Raw genomic sequence first — 21,716 nt, 5'->3', positions numbered from 1 at the left:
TAAAAAACAACCCACATTTAGAACACCTCACAGTATGCAGAGCAACCTTAAAACAAACCAACCAAAACACATCCAACAGGAGAAGAGGGGCAGAGAAATGTTTTGGCAGAAGATCGCACCGCTCTCTCAAGAAGGCAGACTTTATTTTAAAATAAATGGCTACACAACAACCTACTCCAAAACAACCACCATTGTATATATGATCCAGATGAATATGCTGCTGGTTTAATTGCTATACAGAAATACCCAATCACACAGAAGGTGGCTATAACTGCAGCAATAGTCCATTGTGTAGGATGATATCCCTCAGAGTCCAAAAAGTAGTCTTATGGCTAAAGGCTTCACCCAGAACAGCCTCTGCATCCGCAGTGAGTGCATTCAATGATTCTCCCCTGGAAAAGAAACAGGAGGAGGGTATTTCAGCCAAGCTGCGGTCAGCACAGACCCGCAGGCTCGGGCCTCAAGAACGGGTCTGTGTGGGAAGGGTTTCTACCGTCTAGTTTTCTGTTGTTTCCCATACTTCAATGAGTTTACACGACTGCATGCCAAAGCTGACAGTAACTTTAGAACCAACTAGATACCAACTCTACCAGCAAAGATAGAAAATGTTAGAACCAGAGGAAATTACCCAAAAGAACAGCACCTCCTCTGCTGTCCCTGACCTGGCAGGAGTTAGACTGGGTACTGCAAGGGTCCAGGCAAATAGAGGAACAAGCTGAAAACCCTTACCACTTCCAGCTTGCTTTTGGGGACCCTGCAGATGCAGTTGGTTCCAAAGTTGGTGTCCCGCGTCTGGATACACCGCAGGCAGCACAGGTTCTCGTAACCCTGTTTCTTCCACTTCGCAATCAGGTTTTTGTCAGCGTATCCTTCCTTGATGCAGTATTCGTAGAGCTCTGTAGAGGAGCAGACACCATCACAAGTAGCTCCCGGGAAGTGTTAGAAGTCTCACTATCAGGAGTTACTCTAGCTGTACTGATCAGCAGTTTAAGCCAGGCAGCCGCCAGCCTTCCCTCCATCTTCCCTCCCCAGAAACCTCACCCTTCCCACCAACACCCCAATTCAGGCGCATCCGCAGGCGGACATCTTACTCCCTTCTGTTTTGCCGTGCCCAGGGTAAAGCATTTGCGTTCCTCACCTCTGCTGATAGCTTTTCTTTTATAGAAGAGATCAAAGATGTAGCGTGTTTTCTGGTGATGAATTCTGAAGATAGGCCAAAGGGATTCCACCTTCCTCTTCCCTTCGTGAGGCTCAGTCTCCGCTGGGAGGGAACACAAACACCAGGTTTCAGCTGACCGTTTCAGGTGGCCAACTTATTTCCTTAGTCACCTTGCAATAAACCGTTCCAAGAACGTTCATAACTTTCATACATTACAGAGATAAGACCGAGCTTAATGGGATAAGACTCAAAGGAAAGGGACTGGACCTGGAACAGCTCCTTTAGGAAATGAAAATAGAAAAAGAAAGACAGTGGGGATGACGTGACCTACGCCGGGATGGCAGGTGACTTCATGGCTGCCCTGCCTTGTCAGACCAGAGCAACAGCACGGACAAGAACTGCCAGTCCCTGGGCGCACAAGAGCGAGCTTCAGCCGTGGAGTGCCCTGAACTGTACCCCAAACTCTGTGCTCTGTAACCGGGGTGCACCCAGAGGAAAGCGACCAGTACTGGCCCAGTCTCAATCTGCAGTATCACTGCGAGGTAGAGAGATAAAAAAGGTCAATCTATATTCGCAGGGGAAGCTGTGCTTCCTGAAGCAGTTAAGGATTAGCTTGTTTTGGGGACGCATCCCTGAGAACACCCAGCTCTGCCGCTTACCTTCTCTCATCTTCTGATCCAGCTCATCCAGCGTTGGCTCAATCAGCTCCCAGCCGTCCGGGGGAGGCTTCCTGCTCCTCTTCACTTTGGGCATCGCCTTGGAAACGAGGAAGGCGAAAGGCGAGGAAACGAGGGTTTGCCTGCACTCAAACGTGCGGCTGCTTCAAAGTCCTGAGAACCACTGGGAAAACCGAAAGAAAAACAGTTGTCAGAGATATTTCTCCTAAGATTTCTGTGCCCCTTTGCCGTTTTCCACTTCGATGATAAAAATGAGCTTTATGGCGATCGTGAAAGGGGTAAATTCTCGCCCAACGCGGCCGCTGGGGCGAGCGCTGCATCCGCCTCACCGCAATAAATCATTTTTTCTCCTCAGCGAAGTGAGACGACAGCCGCCCCTCCCCCACTCCGGGCTACCCCGAAACAACCTCCCTCAGCGCCCACTGAAAACCCAGGAGAGGCCGCCCGGCCCGGCCCCGCCAGCCCCAGTGCGGCCCCCGGAGCTTGGGCCGCGTTGCCGGCGGGGCGGGGAGGCCCCGGCCCGCGGTCCCGCTCACCTGCCGAGGGGCGCAGCTTCCGCTCCGCCGTCGCGCCGCCGCCGCCGTCACCCGCGGGGCCTCTCGCACCCGGGCCGCCCCGTGGCCCCGCCCCTGTGGGGTGCCCGCCGCGTTGCCTGAAGAAAACGCGCCCCACCGTGCGTTCCCTCGCCTCGGTCGGGGTAGAGCGGAGAGCGCGACCCGCCGGGAGGTGAAGCGGCCCCGCTCTCCGCTGCGGGGGGGACCCGGAGGGGCGGCGCGGGCGGCGGGAGGGGCAGCGGTGAGGGCAGCCCCGCGGCGGGGGCCTCGCGTACCGTGATGACTGGGCGGGCGCCGAGAGCCGCGCGCGGGGGTGGGGCGGCTTCCGCTTCCGGGTCGCCGCTCGGGGCCGGGGGGGGGGCCTCGCTGCAGCTGCCGCAGCCGCCATCGCCGCCGCGATGCCGAAAGGAGGTGAGGGCCGGGCCGGGGGGATTCGTCCCTGCGAGAAGCAGCGGGGGGCGGGGGGAGAGGAGTGAGAGGGCTGAGGGGCTGTAGGCCCCTCAGGCCCCGGGAGGAGAGCGGGGGCGTGGGGGGAGGCCCCGGCTGTGGAGGCTCGGCGGGGGCAGGGGTCGTGTCCCCCCGCCCCGTCTCGGCTGGGGGGGGGTGGGTAGGTCTCGTTCCCCGCCCTCGGGGCTGAAGGGAGGTCGCTTTCCCTTCTCTCCCCGGCCTTGGGGGGCTTGGGGGGGGGTGTCTCCTTTCCCCCTCTTGGCCGCGGAGGGTCTCGGAGGGAGGGCCCCTTGCCGCATCCCCCCTCCGGCTGTGGGTGGCCTCTGGGGGCGGGGGGGTGTCTCGGTTTCTTCCCCCAGCCCGCTCGTAGAGCGCTTCGGGGGGAGCCTCGCTCCCCTCCCCCCGTCCCCGAAGAGATGGCAGCCTCTCCACGTTTCTGACAGAGCTGGGGCTCCCGTTCTGTGCCCCCCAGCAAGCGCCGTGGGATCGCAGCAGCCCCTGGCCCTTGGGGTGCCAGGTCCCCCCGTGGGACCGGGCTGGGCCCCGTGTGCTCCTCGCTGGGCTGGAAACTGCAGCCGGTTCCCCCGGAGCAGGGCTTGGGGGCACACGGACGGCCGGGGAGGGGAGTTTACAGCTACACCGGGGATCCCGGGGGGCACGCAGGCGGAGTGTGGTGGCTGAAGGCTTTCCCCTCCCGGTGCTTCCATGGTGGAGGCCTTCGGGGCTGGGTACGGGGAATCTGAGCGGCCGGGCAGAGGGTCCGGCCCGGAGGGGCAGCGTCGGGGGGGGGTGTGGAGGTGGGCTTCGGTTCAGGAGCTCCAAACGTGGCTCCTTTCATGTGGCTCCGGCAGCTCCGCATCTGGGTATTACGGAGCGGGTACCGACTTGCTTGTGTGATTAAGAAGAAGTAATGAGGGACTGACAGGCTGTCAGGGCTGAGCTGGATCCACCCAGAACCTTCTCCAGATGCACCATCTGCATAATTGGCTCTTGTGCGAGCGTCGGTGAAACCCCAGTCATATACATTAATGTAAACCAGCTCTCGTCATTCATCTTCTCTGTAGTTTGTTCCAATTTATTTCATCAGCATTTCCCAAGCTTTAGTACCAAATCTGCTTCCCTATCTGAATTCCCTCTTCCCTATTGAAGATTTTCTTTAAGCAATTTATTTTGCATCCGTTTGCACAATGTTAGTAGATAGGGCTGAAGCTTTCTCATATTTTTTGTGAAGGCAAAGAACTGTGGTGTGTTATAACCCTGTTATTTAAATGCCCCGTAACTCAGGATTTCCTGCTCTGTATTTTGTTGTACAGTTTTAAGTGTTTGTTTCAAACCTTTTGCTTCTTGGGAAAAGAGGGATCTTTGCCCGCCCCCCAAGTCAGCAGGAGTTGTTGTGTTATGGAGTGGACTTTTGCACTCACTGTTTAATATAAAATGGGGATTTTAACCAGCCATTAATAAATTTTATTACAGGATTGGTTTTGATGATTTTGTTCTTTTTTGAATACCTTGATTCAAAAAGAGTAAGTGATTCCTTCGATATTCTTCCCTTCTCTCTGATTTAAATTCCTTAATTTTTCCGTTCAAAGCTGAAGACGAACGCGTGCCTGCCTTAGGCGGCAGTGGTCTTTGCTGCAGGTGAAATCTGCAGGTGATTATATTATGAAGTGCCTCACAGAGGAGGATAAGAATCATTATTCCTGTTTTACAGATGGGGAAACTGAGGCACAGAGCTGAGGGGCGTTGCGCAGGTGATGCGGTAGGTCAATGGCAGCTGTAGGACCGGCGCTCCGCTTGTCGGGCGTGCGGTTTGATCTCCCCGTGAAGAGCAGAGCCCCGGCCCTGCGCCCTGCGGAGCTCCCCACAGTGTCCCTCCAGCTGCTGAGCCGGCGGCACTGCTGCTCCCGCTCAATGGGGCCGTACTTCTCTGTGTGCAGGCTTGAATATAAATTAGATTGATTCGCTCTTCAATTTGCTTCTTTTTAGGCATTTAATGTAAGATAATTTCTCTTGAGTGGCTTTTCCCCCCCTTATTACTGCTTTTTATTTGCAGTAATAAGGCTTTTGTGTTCTTCAGTTCTGAGCCCAGTGTAAAATTCCGAGCCCAGCTGGACAAGAAGGCTGCCTGGCATCGGTTAAGCTTGTAGCACAGGATTGTTTTGGTTTATTTAGGTTTTCTTGGTGTTATGTGGTGTGTCAGTGATATTACTGTTGTTCCATCTCGAGTGATGTCATTTGCTGGGCAGTGAGGTAACGTCTTCTGGGCTGGAGCGCTCCGTGGCAGATCTCGTTCCCAGAGGGTGTCAGTATTGCCGCGTGGGATGGTTGGGGACAGACAAACAGAAAACACACGTCTTTGGGTGCAGCAAAGCTTTTGGTTGCGCTCGTGGTTTGAGAGCCCATGAGCTTCCACAGCTGAGTTCAGAGAGGAGAATCTGCTCTCTGCGCTTCCCCATTTTATGTGAGAAAACCATCTCGGGAGTCTCTGTAAGGCTTCACAGTGGGGTTTTTCAGATAATTTATTCCACAGCTCAGCTTCTACTGAGCTAAAACGTGAGCTCCCTGTCCCTCCAAGTCCAACAGCGCAGCGTGGCCGTGGCACAGCGGTGCAGCAGTGACAGATCTCTCCCATGCGTCCTGTGCAGTCCCGAGGAAGAGGGACGATCCCCTCAGCCCTCTCCACCGCTGTAAGGTTTCCGTTGTCCTTGGCAGGTGAAGCAGGGAACGTGAGAGAGAGCGTGAGGATTTCCTGCTCCTTCTGTCGGACTTCAAAGACTCCTGCAGTAGCAGAGAGCTCCCCTGCCTGAGCTGTTTGCTTTTTGCCAGTCTCGTGCACCGGCTGTACCTTGAGCTCCCTAGCTCAAGGCTAGAGACTGACTCTATTCAGCTTGCTTTCCAGCAGTTCTTTGAGCTGTAAGAACATAAACGGAGCAGTCGCTTGCAGGAAGCGTTAATGGCTTCAGCAATTCATTAATCAACAGAATTTTGAACTTGAGAGCACATCTTAGCCAGGCAGTCCAGCCAGCTCAGCTGACTCTCTCCTCTTCCTGCTTCCTAGAGCTTGTTTTTATTTTTCCTTATAAAGCAGTAAAACATGGAGGCCCCTTTTATTACTTCTTCAGCTCTCATTGTAATTCCCAAACCTTTTGTCCAATTAGCTTCCTATTTTCTCTTGGCACAGCCTCGGTGTAGGGGAGGGGTTAAGGAGGCAAGCTTGTTGGAGAGTTGGTTGTAACCGCAGCTGCCGCAGGAACATGCTGTGATTCCTCCTGTGCAGGAAACGCGGAGAGCGGCTGTGGGACCGAGCACCCCTTGCCAGCCCGGGAAGTGAATCAGAGAGGCCGCAAGCGTGGGCAAGGAAGGGTGGCGTCACCGAGGGCTGAGGGGGCGCTTGGAAGCTCGTTGCCTGATACATGGTGTCACCGCTCTGCGGTGTTTGAGGGACGGGGGTACCTGCTTTGGGCAGTGCTTTCCTGGCTCCCTCTCTGTAGGAGAAACCTGTGCTTCGCTGGGAAAACGCTGTACAGCTGATAGCCTGCTCTCGGTTCTGGTGTCTCCAAAGCCCAAGGGGAAAGAAAGAACTGATTCTCCCAATATCTGTCTATGGATCAACAATCCCAATTCTCTGTGTAACTTACCCGAAATTCTTGGAGTGTTTCACTGAGACTGGCAAGTTCAACGTGTCCTTTTTTCGTTGTTGTTTAGAGAAGCTATTTTGGTTTGTCCTGTCTGCACCGAAAATCCAGAGAGAGTTGCTGCAGGAGGAGGAGACCTTTCTGGAAGCTTATCACTAAACCATTTATTAATTTTAATTTTTTTGTACAGGTAGAAAAGGAGGCCACAAAGGCCGAGCAAGACAGTACACAAGTCCTGAGGAGATTGATGCCCAGCTCCAAGCAGAAAAGCAAAAGGCAAGGGTATGTGTTTGCCTACGTTATGTGCTTACTGTCGTAAGTTCTGGCTTGTACAGGATGCTTAACTTGCAGTTCATGAGAAATGGCAGCTTAGGCAAGTGTTGCAGGTCATTCTGTCAGCGATCACAATATGAATTCTGAATATCTCTGGCTGGGGAGACTGCAAGGTGTGATCCAGTCTGGTTCCTCCCAGAAGTGAGGCCAGGTAGACCATCCAGTTCACAATTTGAAGGTTAAAGGATAGGGAAGATGATTACACAGCAGCTCTAGACATCTTTTCCCCCTGTATTTCATCATTCTAGTCTCCAGTGTCAGCTAATTTTTTTATCTGTGCTCTGCAGCTTGGCTGTGGAGGAAGAGGGCTCACATCTTGACATCTTACTGTATATTGAAATTACTGTATTTGCCCTCTTTCTCTTCTAGATTTAAAAGACCAAATTCCTTTGACTTCTTCCTGTACACATGACTTTCTTGTTTGCCTCTGACTTGTAGGGTGAGATAACAGAGTTTTCTGGCGTGAATGCTTTTTTGGGCGTTTCTATGCCCCAACATAGGATTGTAACAGCTCCCCTCGCTTCTACAACTACCTGACTGGTATTATAAAAGGCATGGCTACTTTTTGCAGTACTTGCTCTCTTGTATTCCCGAATTATCACAGCTACGATGGCACTCTCGCTGCTATTTTTCTGTGACTTTCTGAAAGTGCTGCCTAAGCCCAAATACGCTATTCCAGCTGAAGCCTCACAGCACGTACTACAGTAGGATAATTATACCCCGTATAGGAAATACTGATGAATACCTCCCAGAAGAAGATTACTCTTTCAAGCAGTTATGAGCCATATTGTTGACTCCTTTTTAATGTTTTGACCAGCTGTAACTCAAGATGATTGTGCGGTTTGCTGCTTAGCCACATATTCTGACTTTGTGTTGGATTTCTTCTTCCGAAGTATAATTCCTCTTGGTTTGTTTTCTGATTCCACCTTCTTGATTTCATGCCATCTTTCCAAATTCTGAAACCACTTATGGGTCTGATCCTGTTTTCCAAAACGATTCCAACTCTTACCAGTGCGATGTCATTCACAAACTTTGTAAGTCTTCTCTACTTCCGAGTTGTTAATAAAAATACCAACTGGAAACGGAACAGAGCGAGCAGGGCCCCACTTGAAATGTCTGTCTTGTTTCAAAAGAAACCAGAGAACTGCTCTTTGAGAAGGATTTCACATAGTGATGGTTACATCTAACGCTATTTCATTAGGGAAAGCTTAAAAAAAACCAATTAACAAAATTACTCCTCTTACTGCCCATAGCTCATCCACTTGGCCAGTTGCTCTGATGAGGGATATTTGCCAATGGTAAAGCAAGCTATTCACACCCATGTTGCTATTGCTAATCTTATCTTCTAACGATTTACAATTCCTAGACCTCTGACTGGTAAAAGCTGTGCTAAAAAGGCTGTAATTTCTTGGATAATAACGTTCTGGTTGATGGTTGTCAATTTGCTCTTCTCTAGTCTTTTTTTTTTTTTTTTATCTAAATCTAGGATGGGATCCAGCTCTACACTACATCCGTGTAGTTTCCAGTCCCTGAGATATTGTGCACTGGAAACCCGGGCCAAAATGTCTCCTGGAGATCTTTCATTTGGGGAAAGTAAAGTGCCAGTTCTGTCTTTTACAATAATTTTCCTGGCCTATTACACAGAGAGAACAGCAGAGTTGTTTAGAGGTGATCTGCTGGGGCAGGTGATGCACATTTATGTGTTGAGAATGAGCTCTTGTTTTGAAACAGCCAGGCACCTTTGGTGTCAGAAGGGCCACATCAGGAACACCAGTGCTCTCAGAGCTGTCTCTTATCCCTCCAAAATGATCTCATTTAAGAGTCACTGTCGGATTTGGGATTTTTATTGACATACATTTTCTCTAATTTCCTGTGATTTTGTAGGAAGAAGAGGAGCAAGAAGAAGGAGGTGAAGGAGCAACAGGGGACCCCAAAAAGGAGAAGAAGTCTTTAGATTCAGATGAGAGTGATGAAGATGACGAGGATTATCAGGTACTGTAATTCTCAGGGCACTTAATGCATTTGCACCACCCAGATCCTTGGGGCAGGAGAGAGATGCACGCTCTTTGACTCCAAGCTCTCTTTGAGAGCTGCCTATAGTAATTTTTTTATGGAAGGACTATTTTTAGAAGCCAAAAAACCCCTTACTTGATTGCATTTTCTCTGCAGAATGAAAACTTGTGTATTTTTATAAGGGAAATAGAAAGGCAAGAATATTTCAAAAAAAACTGAAGGTGCCTGGTACTATAAATCTGGGTTCATAAATGGTTTTGCTGTCTGGTAGAGAAAATATCTCGAATTCTGCTTTTGGGGTGTGTTGCAGTGTATTTGGTGAGCTCTGATACAACACAATGTTGGGTATGAGAGAGCTTCTTAACCTTCCTCTTGTTCTTGAACCTTAGCAAAAGCGCAAAGGAGTGGAAGGGTTGATAGACATAGAGAATCCCAATCGTGTAATTCAGACAACCAAAAAAGTAACTCAGCTGGACCTGGATGGACCTAAGGAACTCTCGCGACGAGAGCGGTGAGTCTCTCCTGCTGCCTCGGCAGGAGCTAGTGCGTTCCTGGAATTTCATCCTTGCTGGTGGCAGCAGCTTAACGCGGGGGGATGTTTCCCTGCTGCGTATGCTTTGGTGTTTCAGGGAAGCCCTTTAAGTGTGGCGCTCTCTAAAGCGGACGCTGAACAGCAGCAAACTGTGGCAGGACTCACTGTGGGTCAAAATGTCTTTCCTTACAAACTTTACAGAAGTTGTCTGTCCTCTGGGAGTAGCTGTGGCTCTCCTGGAGCCAGGCAGCTTGGCCAGGTGCGCTAAGAGAGTGAAGTTTGTTGCTGTGAAGCGGATGTAGACCATTCCTTTCCTGAAGTTTTATGCCAAAAATCAGACCTAACTGAAATCCATTAACCAGAGGTCACCTTGGAGTCCGCTTTAATCTTGCTACGGAAGGTGCCCTAGTGACAGCGGTTACCCAGATTCCACGGGTCATGGTGAAATTTTTGTCTGAGCAGATGAATAAGATGAGAACCAAAGATTTAATCATCTAGTTTCATTTAGCAACGGAGAGTTTCAGAGTGAAAGATTTAAGCTTGCTTATTCGGGATAGATTGCTTCAGCAGAAGTATGCCTTTGTGAGGGCAAGGCTGAGGAAAACGTGTCACGGTGCTGTGCGGTCTGGGGCTAACTCATTTGACCTCATTGTGTGTCAGTGTCCTTATTTAGCTGAACGAAGGTAGAAATAATCTCATCATCCCCGTTCAAACCCTGCAATAGATATAACCTGTGCTTGAAAACTGGTGACAGGGCCCCCCCAGTCTCTGTGGGCAATCCTTCTCTGTCCTGACCATCCCTCCCAGTCAGAAAGCCTCCCCCTCGCTGCCTGTACCGGCGTGCTCACCTGGATACTCTGATGACTGGTGTGTTTCACTCCAACAGAGAGGAAATAGAGAAACAAAAGGCAAAAGAAAGATACATGAAAATGCACCTAGCTGGCAAAACAGAACAAGCAAAGGCAGATCTCGCCCGACTAGCCATCATTCGGAAGCAAAGGGAAGAAGCTGCCAGAAAGAAAGAAGAAGAAAGAAAAGGTTAGAGTAATTAATCATATCCTCTTACTTCTCCTTGCAATGGCTGTACTGCCAAGAGGCATGATTTCTCATATCGCACCTGGTAATCCCTCATCTCCTGAGACTGCGTGGCGTTGCTGAGTGCCATTACAACTTCTCTCATCAAAACCAGGTTCAGCTGTTTCATTCTCATAAATCTCTAGTTTTATAAAGCTCTAGGACGTCTGAACAGGGAGCAGGGAAAAAGAGAATTGCCCTAGATATCCATATTGTCCTCAGCCTCCCGAGCTCATTGGGGGTTTAGCAAGTTCCTTGTGCTGGGTGTGATTTGTCTGCTGGGGATCCACACTGCCCAAGGAATTTGCAGCATTCCTCCCCTGCCTGGACTTTCTCTTCAGCTCTGCTAGGTGTGAGCCAGAAGTCTGATGAGCGTGTCTTCTCAGTGGCTTCCACTGAGAAATGCATCAGCATCAGCGTAATTTGTGGACGCCTGAAGAGAGGCCGAGGGCAGAAGGGAACGTGCCGGGGGGGCTGCTCCTCTTAACTCTGGAGGGGATCTACCAGGGATTGGCGGGGAGGGTCGGATTTTTCCTCGTTACCTCACTGTACATGGCTAGCAGGATTTCGGTCTCTGGGGCTGTCAAGCCACCACCAGTCCCTGATGTGCTCTGTGAAATGATGAAACCTCTCTTCTTTTTCTCCCCCAGCAAAAGACGAAGCGGCCATGGCAGGTAAAAGACTGCAGTCACTATCCCTTAACAAGTAAGCACAGGACATGCAAGAGGAGGAAACGCCAGGGAACTGTGCCTGGTGCCTGCCAGGAACTCTGTCGTGTTGCATACCATCGATGCCACGTAGGGTGTACTGCGGCATCGAAGTCACCTTCACCTCCAAGAGACACTGACGATGTGTTTGTCTTCATCCTGGCACAGATTTCCATTTGGGGTTAGGGGCAGCTGCTATCCTCGGTGCAGAGCCGTGCTGAACAGCAATTCTCTGTAACAGTTTGGAAACCTGAATGTTTTTGCTGTTTTTAGGATTAAGAACTCATAGACAGGGGACAGGGCGGGAGGGAGCTGTGCGGGAGGGGAGATGCTTCAAGTATTAGATTGCAAGAAAATAGATTGTGGGGTCATTGTGGGGTGGGGCATGGGGTGGGGAACTTCGACTTGCTAGTGAAAGCCCAAAGGATAATGTATCTGAGGAATCCCTTTGGGCAAATGGCCCGTAAAATTTTGCTGCAGGGTGTTGCAGTATAACCTAGGAGCCTGACTTCATGGACATCTGGAGTGCCGTTCCTTCCCGGTTTCATCCCTCCTTTCTTGCAGCCAGTCTCCCCTTTTCCCTCCTCTTCATTTTTTTTTTTTCTTCTCCTTATTAGGGATAGTGCCAGTTTTTAACCACATCATCCTTTGTTTAAAGGAAAAAAAAACAAACAACATCAATTGTATCAGACCCAGATGGAAAAAAGCTTGATAAAGTTTAAAAAACAACAACAGAACTTGTATATTTGGCTGATTAAAATGTAAATTATCATAACTGCTCTGTCCTTGTCGTGTGTGTGTGTGAATGAACACGACTGTACAGGCTGTGCTGAGATGCGAGGCGCAGTAGCCGTCTGGTGACTTCTGCCTCTGCTGTGGCGACGCGGTGACTTCTGCCTCTGCTGCTTCGCTGTTTCTCTGGGTTGTTTGTGGTGTGGAATTTGGCTGGAGGTTCAGGAGCTCCATCGGCAGATGCAGCCTGAAGGCGCAAAGCTTTTCCTGCTGTCTCTGATGGACGTCTTGCACAATCTGATTACCGCAGTGGAGAAAACAGTTGCCCTCCGGCTGGTGTCTAACCCAGCCCCTGTGCCAGAAGGCCAGTCCCCGAGCTGTCACCCCTGTCAGCCGCCCTATTTCAGGCTGTAGGGCTGCTGGAGCAGGAGATGCTCTGCCCCGGGCGGTCCAGGGAGTCCTGCTGCCAGCCCGTGCCAGGGACACCAGCGCTTCCCACACTCCCTCCCCAAAGGCCGGAGGAGATTCAGCCCCAGAGCTGAGACGGGAGCTGTCCCGCTAGCAGGGAGCTGGCGATCTCGTAGCCATGCAGGAAGACAAATGTTGGGATTTGCTCTGTGTAACCCTGCGGTGAGGGTGTGACAGGGATGCGCTACGGGGAACTGCGAGCTGCCTGCTCAAACCCCGCTGGGAACTCGCTCTCTTGGTCCAGGAATGCCGGGTCATCTCTGCGTGTGGCTAAAGGCGTAAGCCCTAGAGCTGTTCCCCAGCCTGGGCTTTTGTACCCCGCGGCATAATGTGAGGCAGGAGATCTCTCCGGGGGGCCCTGCGAGGTGAGCGGTACCGGCAGAGGTGCCCTTGCTGTCAGCTCCAAGAGGGGAGAACTGATCTGATGCCTGGGGTGGAGCAGGGCAGGAGCCACAGGTGGAGGGGGAGAGCGAGGTGGGCTTGTTCACGTGGGGTGGGATGGGTCACACCTAGAAATGGGTGGAAAAATCTTTTCCCTGTAGAACACGTCTCTAACTAGCACCTAGACCAGAACCCGAATGTCACCGTCCCTCTCTGCCAGCGAGGGGTCCCCTCCTGGGCCGTGGTCAACGTAAGGGTGGGTCCACTTTGAGCGGCACCACCAGGGTGGGCTTCAACCCGAGCTGTCACAGCGAGGTCTGATCCCGGGAGGAGTAACCACACTGCACGGGTTCCTTTTCCTTTCGGTGAGAAATGCAGGATTTCCCTTGCAGAGACGCTCAGTTTAAGACGGGGCAACGCCGGCACTGGGGCTGGGCATCTTGCCTGCCGCGACACACCTGCCCGGGTACTGGTTCTTCTTCTGCCTTTGCCAAAGCCCTTACCAGCCACGTCATCGTGATTTCATACTCTGTATGAAACGTGTGACCATTGTTTACCACGTGCAATTAAACTGCTCTGAAACATAGAAAGATTTATCCACTTTCTCACGGCTTCTTCAAAGGCTCCTCGGCAAAGGAGCAGCTTTATCCTCCCAGCGCGGCTGTGAGATGGGGCTGCTCGTACCCCGAGTCAGAGGTGAGGAAGGTGGAAGTCGGAGGTGCTCTGATCAAAAGTGCCCGGCAGCCTGCGATAACGGGCTGGAAAGGGGCAGGATTGATTCGGCAGCCCAAGGTTTCCGAGCCGGCTCCCCGGGTGTGGGATTGCACACCTGGCGGGACTTGACCGGTGTCCAGGAGGAGCTCCGGGAGCAATATGGGAAACCTGCGCTGCCGTGCCACCTCCATCCTCGCCCCTACCTCTTTGCTAATACCAATCCTGTTTTGAAATGATGCTGAAGCAGGGAACGGGGAGGTGATGTTCCCCTTATCCCCACGGTCCTGATTCATCTCAGAGCTGGCAGCAGAACGGACGTGACCGCCCGTGGTGAGATGCGGCACAGCGGCCGTGATGTGCCGTAATCACGCACGTGTTCGCATCGAACTATTTTTAAAAAAAAAGCAAAAAAAAAAAATTAGTGGATTTATACAGGAAAATCCCTACTTTATTTTTTCTTGAAGCGATGTATGACCAGCATCGGGTAGGATGGTAACAAAAATAGTAAAAAAAAAAATTGTTTTCTTTGTCTGAGAGCAGCCGCCGGGGCTGGCTGGCAGCCGGGGAAGCGCGCTGGTGGCATCGCGGCCGGCCCGCGTGGCACGGGGGCTCGCGGGGGAAAGCAGGCAGGCGCGGCAGAGCAGGGGCAGGCTGGCAGCCGGGACGCCCTTCCCGGCTGGCTCCTTCATTTGATCTTGAGATCCTTCAGCGCTGACTCCAGGCTCTAAAACAAAAGGGGAGGTTGTTTGTCATTCGCTTTTTGCTTTCCAAGGCAACTGGAGGTGGTTGGGGAGCTGAAAGGGGGGCACAGTCGGGGGGGGAAGCTGTCCCCTGGGGTGCCAACCTGTCCTCGTGGGGAGGAGATCCCAACTTCGGCTGGTTTTGGCTCATTTTTCAAGCCATGTGAGCAAAGCCGAAGCCAGGAGAGGGTGCTGGGTCCCTGCGCGAGGCTGGCTTCAACCCCCCCTCTGATGGTGAGCAGTGGAAGTGCCACCCAGGGGTGTCCCCCACCCAGCCCTGGGTTAAAGGAGATCCCACCCCGTGGGCAGGATGGGCCCCACCACCCCAGCAAAGAGCTGCGCAGCAGCAGGGTGAGGGATTGCAATTAGAGCTGTGGCTAATGAGGGTTCGACGCTGGGTGCTCCCAGCCTGGGGGGGACCGCGGCCCTGGGGGGACGCCTCACCTTGACGTCCCAGATGCTCATGCCGCCGTCCATCCCCGTGGTGCAGAACTGTGAGCAGTTGGCCTTCCCGCCCGCCAGCACCGAGATCTGGCTGCGGGGCGCAAAGAGGTGGCAGGGAGTCAGCGCCAGGCCCCCCCCGAGCCCCCCGAGCTGCCCCGTCATTGGTGGGTCGGAGTGGGGCCGGAGCCCTTCGTCTCTACCACCCACGTGCAGGGATGCTCCAGGGATACCTGGGGATGCTCCAGGGTTGTCCCAGCTCCCGGGGCTAGACCCATCCATCTCCCCCACCCACTTGCAGGGATGCCCAGAGATGTCCAGGGATGCTCCAGGGATACCCAGGGATGCTCCAGGGATACCCAGGGCTATCCCAGCTGCCGGGGCTGAACCCCTCCATCTCTCCCACCCACATGCAGGGATACCCAGGGATGTCCAAGGATGCTCCAGAGATACCCAAGGATGCCCAGGGATGCTCCAGGGATACCCAGGGCTATCCCAGCTCCTGGGACTGAACCCCTCCATCTCTCCCACCCGCATGCTGGAATACCCAGGGATGTCCAAGGATGCTTCAGAGATACCCTGGGATTGCCCACAGATGCTCCAAGAATGCCCAGGGATACCCAGGGATGCTCAGGGATGCCCAGGAATGCTCCAGGGATACCCAGGGGATGCCCTGGGAATGCTCCAGGGCTGTCCCAGCTCCTGGACTGGACAGCAACACAGCCAGGGGATGCTCAGGGGCCAGCACCCCCAAGCAGCCCCCGAGGTGGCCCCCCCAGCGCACACCTGATGCTGTTCTTGTGCAGGGTGTCCAGCGCGGCGTTGGCGGTGTCCGAGCTGGCTTTCTTGTCCAGGTTCTGGAAGCGCTCGCGGGCAGTGAGGCCGCGCTGGGAGCTCTGCTTGGGGACATCCAGCTTCCCCCCGAAGGTCAGCGCGCCCTGGCTCTCCTCGTAGGTGAACAGCATCGGGTAGCAGTCGTGGCCCTGGGGAACCAGGCAGCCCTGCTCAGCACCCTCCTGCCGGCTGCCGGCACAGCACCCACCCCGTGTCCCCAGCCCGGACTCACCGCGGCCACCAGGCTGTTTTCGGTGATGAAGGTGACGGCCAGGAGGGGCAGGGTCTCGGTGCACAGGGAGGCGACGCTACGAGGGAGGGCAGGGCGTGAGCGGGGAGCCGAGCTTCAGCCTCTCTGCGCTGAGGCTGGCCCAGCTCGTGACGCAGGTGGAAGCCACAGGACCGCAAGGAGAAGATGTGTCACCTCCTCCCACCAGGTCTGCTTGGCCCTTCACCCCCACCCCAACCCAGATGCCTCCATCTCCGGGTCAGTTTTGGGAGTCAAACCCCCTGCTACCCATGGTTTGGCTGCCCCCAGCCCCCCCCAAGACCCCTCCATTCCCCAGCCCTGCTTACGCCATCTTCTTGTTGGCATCGGCCAGGCAGAGGGTGCTGTCGTGGCTCACCCAGGCCACGCGGGCGCCGCTGGCCGAGAAGCAGATGCTGTGCACCCACCCGCAGCTGCTGCTCGACTCGAACATCAGCTCCCCGAAGGGCATCTTGGAGCCCCACGGCGTGGGGCTGGGCCGCTCCTCCACCTCCTTGATGTAGGCTGAGAAGATCCTGGGGTGGGGAGAGCCCTGCCATGTGTCCCTGGACACAGCACCGGAGCTGCCTCCATCCCTGCCCCCTTGCCTGCCTCAGTTTCCCTGCCAGAGCCCATGGGGCACCCCCCAGCTCTCCCTGCATCTCCCCTGCACCCCATCCCTGGCTCCCAGCAGCACCCGGAGGGGTGAAGCCTGCCCCATGCGCAAGCCTGGGCGCTGGGCTCCCCCACACACCTCTGTGCTGCGCCAGGGTGGGACCCCAACCCGTCCTTGGGGGGTCCCCCCACCTCAGGTCCTCCCGTCACGCCCCCCCTCCTCCTCACCGGCACTTGAAGTCGCAGGAGCCGGCGGCCAGGAGGACGTTGTTGGGGTGCCAGTCGAGGCTGAGCACCGTCGAGCGGATGGGCTTCTTGATGTGCTTGCAAACCCACCTGTGGGGAGAGCGGTTGGTGTCAGTGGGGAAGCACCACCACCCCTGGGAACATCCCTGGGCTTTCGGGGGGCTGGCTGAGGGTGCTCGGGGCTACAAGCGCCCCAGGAGCTGCCCTGGGTGACCAGCAGGCAGCTGCAGCCAGGGCATGGGGACAGCATGTCCCATCCCCAGCAGGAGGGTTTTGGAGCACCTCCCTCCATCTCCCCATCTGCCTCCTCCTCCTCCACCTCCTCCTCCAGCTCCTCTCTATCTCCCCCCTTTCCTTCTGTCTCACCTCCAACTCCTCCGGTCTCCTATCTCCCAGTCCATCTTCCATCCATCTCCCCATCCATCCAACCATCTCCCCATCCATCCATCCATCTCCCCATCCATCTGTCCTCCATTTCCCCCAGGACAGGCCCAGTGAGGCCATGGCTGAGCCTCACCAGTCATTCTCCTGCTCAAAGTAGCAGATGGAGATGAGCCGGGAGCCGCTGCCCACAGCAAACTTGTTCTCCTTGGGGGACCACTTGACGCAGCGGGCGGCCCGGTTGATCCGCAGGATGACCAGGGTGGGTTTCCAGACGTTGCCCTTCAGGGTCCAGACATAGGCGTTGCGGTCGGTCCCACATGTCACCAGCCGGTTGCTCTCAGGGGCCCAGTCAATGCCTGGAAGTCAGTGGGGGGGTGATGGTGGCCCGGGAAGCCATGGGGATGGGGATGGGTCACTTAAGGTTGGAGGCCATGTGAAGGCAGAGCTGTTCTGGGTGGTCTCTGCTCCAGAGTCCCTCTTTGCCCTACTGCCACATTCATCCCAAATCATCCCACCTCATCCCTTCCCATCCCTCCCACCCCACCCCATTCCATCCCACCCCATCTCTTCCCAACCATCCATCCATCTCATCCTACCTCATCCCTTCCCACCCCATCCCTCTCCATCTCTCCCATCCCATCCATCCCACCCCTGGGTGCCTTCTGACGTGCTGGATGGGGGCCAGGAGACACAACCTGCTCCCTCTCCTCCACCCACTGCTCAACTCCCATCCAGAAGCTGCTGGTGCCACCAAGCGGGGCTGGGACCGTCTCTGGGGCAGAGCCACCCACCAGCCGTGTCCCCTGTCCCCTCCGTTGGCCGGGACTCACCCGTCACCTGCCCGTTGTGCTCCTTCAGCTCATGGACTTTGCTCCACTTGGCCCCGTCCTTGCGGTAGATGTGGACCTCGTGGTTGTTGGGGCAGAGGGCAATCTCTGTGGGGCGAGAGCAGCCGGGGCACAGCCCTCCCTTGGGTGGTGGGCTCTGCCGGGGGGGCGAGCGGGGCCAGCCGGCATCGACCTGCCCCTTCCTGTGCTCCAGGCTCGGTGGGACCCCACTGAGCCCCATCTGCATGGTGGGGTCCCACCAAGCCCCCCAGCCTCCGCCCCGGAGCTGGCCCTATGGGGAAGCTCCCCCAGACCCAACAGCCCAGCGTCCTCCCTTCCCCAGCGTGTGGTCCCGTGGGGCGGGTGGGATGGGATGGGATGGGACGGGATGGGACGGGATGGGACGGGACGGCTGCGGGTGCTCAGCTCCCCTCCGGCCCCATCCTGCCCTGCCTGCCCAGCACGCCGGCCCCAGCAGAGAAAGCCCTTTTTGTTCTCTCCCACATCCCCCGTGCCGTGGCCGGGAAATGCCATCGGCCGTGAATCACCCGGCTCCGCTCTCCTCTCCTCCGCAGCGCTTCGCCGGTCCCTCCCCGCGCCGGCTGCCGCGGTGCCTCGGGGCCGGACGCCGTGCTGGCACCCCCCGCGCCGGGCTCTGTCGCGGCAGCGGGACCAGGGGGATGCCGGGGGGACACCTGCTGCCCCCAACCCCAAAATCTGTCCGTGGCAGGACCTGCGTCCCCAAACCCAGCCCCAACCCAGCACTGGGGGGGGGATTGCCCACCGCGGGGATGTTCAGCCGGGATGGTCGGTGCTTTGGGCCGTCCCTGGGGATTTCGGGATGGGGTGCCCCGGCTGTACTTACGGGTTCGGTCCTTGTTCCAGGCGTGGCAGCTGATGGGCTCCAGCAGGAAGCTGTGGTAGGCCATGGCTCGCGGGCTGGGGACGGGGCGAGACCCCCGCGGCCGTCAGGAGATGCTGCTCTGGCCACGGGGACAAGCCCCCAGCGGGACCCCCCCGCTCCCAGCTCCACCAAGCGTTCCCTCCCGCTGGGATCAGCCCCACGTTGCAGCCCACCGCGTCCCCCCTCTGCCGGGGAAGGGGTTTCCCTGAGGAATTCCAAGCTCAGAGTGTGCCCAAGCATGGGGGAAGGGTGCCCCGGTGGGTGCAGCTCGGGGGGGGGTGAGGGAGGGTCCGGGTGGAGCTGGAGAAGACGTTCCCCATGGCCGGGCACCCCATGCTAAATGTCCCATGGCTGGGTGCCAGATGGGTGTCCCATAGCCAGATGGGAAGCGGGGACCACTTCCAGGGACTTCCAAACTGTGCCAGCCCCAGCCAGCTGGAGCCTGGTGGGCAGGAGCCAGCTGGGCACACGGGGATCCCGGTGACAGCACCGCCAGCCCCACGCACATCCCGGGGGTCCCGCCGTGGGCAGCACCTCCTCCCTCCGGCTGCTCCCGCCAGCCCCACGGGGCCAGATCCGCTTGCTCCTTCCTCGCCTCTCATTTAGGAAGAGCCAAAGCCCCGTGGAGGCACCCCCATCCCATCCCATCCCATCCCATCCCATCCCATCCCATCCCATCCCATCCCATCCCATCCCACATGTGCTCAGCCCCGGCGAGCCGGTGACTAATCCCTTCCCCCGGCTGAGCTCACCGCCGCTCCCACCGGCACCCACCGACCGCTCCGGTGCCGCAGGACGGAGCAGCTCCCTGCAAGCCCGCTGTGGGTGCCGTGGGACTGGGAAGGGCTTGGAGCAGCGGCGCAGCCCCTTGGCCATGCAGCCAAGGTAACGCACGGATGTAGGGAAACACCTCGCCAGGGCGTGACGGACGGGGATTACTCACAGCTTGCCTCTCGGCTATTTTGGGAACTCCCTGAACGCTGCCCGTTTTCTTTGGCAGCTAAAAACGGTACAGGGGAAGGAAAAAAGTCCCTCCTAGCAAACCTCTGTTCCCGGGCTGGTGAAAAGAGAATCCGTGAAGCTCCATCACCTGCTTTTCACATGCGGAGAAATCCCAATGCCGATGCACGGCACGACCCCTGCTGTAACGCACCCCACGGCCCAGCCCCTGCCGAAACACCCGTCCCCACCAGGGACACAGGCATGGCCGAGCAGGCAGCTGCCCAACGCCAGCCGCACCGATCCTGCCAGGGTTCAGCACGTGGTGACCCACGGGAGGGTACAAAACCTCTACTGCTGCGTGCCTCTGCCCCGGAGCTGCACCGCGAGTGCCGAATAAAATCATCGGTGAGGGGGGACGCTGCTGTTGGCGTTGCAAAAGATCAGGAGGAGGAAAGCGTGTGAAATGGGGACCTGGTTGAAACGGGGACCTGGCTGAAACGGGGACCCGGGGAGGAGGGATGGGAGGCAGGGCCGGGGGGCGGAAGCCGTTCTCCAGCCGCCGCGGAGCGCTGGGTGAGAAGCAAGGGCTGCTCGGCCGTTCGAGCTCTGGTCGCTCCCTGCAGCGGTTTATGTTTCATTTCCCCGTGGCTGTTCCCCCGTTCCCGGCTGATGCCCCGTGGGCTGAGCCGTGCTCCCGCCCCGGGGTGGGGGAAGCCGTGGGGTGACCCACGGGGAGCTCGGCAGCCCCTTCCCCAGCAGGGAAGAGCATCGGAGGGGCCGTGGCTATCCCCCAGCTCGACAGGGAGGCTCTCAAGGGAGGAAAACGGGCATTTCCAGATGGCCAGACAGGGCGGGATGGGGACCCGAATCAGCTCCGTTATCTCCCCGGCCAGCCCCGAGGCGCCGAGCAGTTCGGAAACATCCTTGGAGGAGATAACCAAACCTTGGCAGGAGCCGAGCGCTGGGGGCTCCTCCCGCTCCCGGGGAGGAAGCCATGCGCTGGAGGAGCTGTATTTTTGGTTTTGCCGAGCCTGGCGGGGCGGTGGGAGGTGGGTTTGCACCCGCCGGCACACGGACACGGCAACGGTCCTGCCGGAAGCCGCAGGACCCCATGAAGCTGTCCCCAGCCACCATGGTGGCCTGGTCCTCCTGCACTGCCGAGACCCTGGCACCGACCCCCGGGAGCCCCTCTGCTCCCCGCGGGGGCTGCAGGGTGTCACCCCCCCGTGCTCCTGCCCGCCAGGCTGGGGACACCCGCCCTCAGTCCCCGACGTTGGCATGGGGTACCCCAGGAGCCAGCCTGGCCCTGGAGGAACACCACTGCCCCAGGGCAGATGAAGGGCAGCTCTTACCCTCCTCTTCCTCACCCTGGGTAAAGCTGGAGGCAGCTGATGCCCGAGGAGGAGAGGGCAGATCGCAGGCAGCTCTGGCTCTGCCAGCCCCGTGGGACCCCGCGGGGGACCCTTTCCAACACCCTGCAGCTGCCGGGCCTCCAGCAAGAGAATAAAACTCAAACTTGCTGCCAAAGCTGGGGGAAAAAAAAAAAAAAAGCCCGAAACGCAGCAAAAGCAAAACCTACGTGCGGCGAGGCGCTGCCTGCACCCCCCTCGGACCCCAAAGTAGCCCCAGCCTGGGGGGGTCCCTGCCACCCCTCGATTAGGGTGTGAGCACTGGGAGAGTTGATGGCCACAGCCCCCGTGGGACAGACCCAGCTCCTCGCCGGGGTGGCAGAGGTGCCTCCCCGCTCCTTACCTTGCTGGGCAGCGCAGGCAGGGCAGGCAGGGCTAGTTCATGGACTCTGGGCAGTCGACACGAACGGCAGCCCGGAGCGAGCGGCGGGAGCTGCTGGCTGCCCCGTGGAGGCAGCCCGACTTCCCTTTTCCTCTCCGAGAAATGCAACCACTTCCTTACGTGGGCGTTGGGGGAGTGCAAAGCAGCTCGGCGGCGGCCGCCCTGCCCCTGCCTGCCTGCCTGCCTGCGAGCCAGGCCTCTCCGCCATCGCCGCACGTGGACGGGCCACTGGCCCTGGGATGCTCCCGGCAGCCCCCGCTGCTCGGCGGGATGCGGGCAACTCGCCCCGGGTGCTCCGGGGAAGGACGCAGCTGGGAGA

General features: G+C 56.7%; 3 protein-coding genes across 5 annotated transcripts; 1 reads left to right on the top strand and 2 right to left on the bottom strand.

The window, feature by feature from the left end:
- Window positions 1-126: 126 nt before the first annotated feature.
- BUD31 (BUD31 spliceosome associated protein) lies at window positions 127-2,479 on the bottom strand. 2 transcript variants are annotated; one of them, XM_075165381.1, is made up of 5 exons: window positions 2,373-2,479; window positions 1,819-1,989; window positions 1,139-1,261; window positions 730-896; window positions 127-392 (listed from the first exon to the last, which is right to left on the bottom strand). In XM_075165381.1, exons 2-5 carry the CDS (start codon window positions 1,910-1,912, stop codon window positions 342-344), a joined length of 435 nt encoding a protein of 144 aa, XP_075021482.1. In that variant the 5' UTR covers window positions 1,913-1,989; window positions 2,373-2,479; the 3' UTR covers window positions 127-341. The 2 variants fall into 2 exon arrangements, with proteins under 2 accessions (XP_075021482.1, XP_075021483.1); XM_075165382.1 differs by having other exon boundaries at window positions 1,819-1,999; window positions 2,373-2,454.
- Window positions 2,480-2,691: 212 nt separating this feature from the next.
- On the top strand, window positions 2,692-11,906 carry PDAP1 (PDGFA associated protein 1). Its single transcript, XM_075165380.1, has 6 exons — window positions 2,692-2,801; window positions 6,663-6,754; window positions 8,690-8,797; window positions 9,208-9,329; window positions 10,237-10,388; window positions 11,075-11,906. Exons 1-6 carry the CDS (start codon window positions 2,789-2,791, stop codon window positions 11,131-11,133), a joined length of 546 nt encoding a protein of 181 aa, XP_075021481.1. The 5' UTR covers window positions 2,692-2,788; the 3' UTR covers window positions 11,134-11,906.
- A 1,942-nt stretch (window positions 11,907-13,848) lies between these two features.
- Window positions 13,849-21,485, bottom strand: ARPC1B (actin related protein 2/3 complex subunit 1B). 2 transcript variants are annotated; one of them, XM_075165376.1, is made up of 10 exons: window positions 21,359-21,485; window positions 18,626-18,699; window positions 17,764-17,868; window positions 17,067-17,289; window positions 16,532-16,639; window positions 16,018-16,224; window positions 15,674-15,749; window positions 15,394-15,590; window positions 14,611-14,701; window positions 13,849-14,150 (listed from the first exon to the last, which is right to left on the bottom strand). In XM_075165376.1, exons 2-10 carry the CDS (start codon window positions 18,687-18,689, stop codon window positions 14,112-14,114), a joined length of 1,110 nt encoding a protein of 369 aa, XP_075021477.1. In that variant the 5' UTR covers window positions 18,690-18,699; window positions 21,359-21,485; the 3' UTR covers window positions 13,849-14,111. The 2 variants fall into 2 exon arrangements, with proteins under 2 accessions (XP_075021477.1, XP_075021478.1); XM_075165377.1 differs by lacking the exon at window positions 16,018-16,224 and having other exon boundaries at window positions 21,359-21,478.
- Between the last annotated feature and the right edge of the window lie 231 nt (window positions 21,486-21,716).

The sequence above is a fragment of the Calonectris borealis genome, chromosome 16 (assembly GCF_964195595.1).
Source record: "Calonectris borealis chromosome 16, bCalBor7.hap1.2, whole genome shotgun sequence".
Classification (NCBI taxonomy): Eukaryota; Metazoa; Chordata; class Aves; order Procellariiformes; family Procellariidae; genus Calonectris; species Calonectris borealis.
Note: the sequence above shows the minus strand (reverse complement) of the source record. Positions and strands in the feature narration are given on the sequence as shown.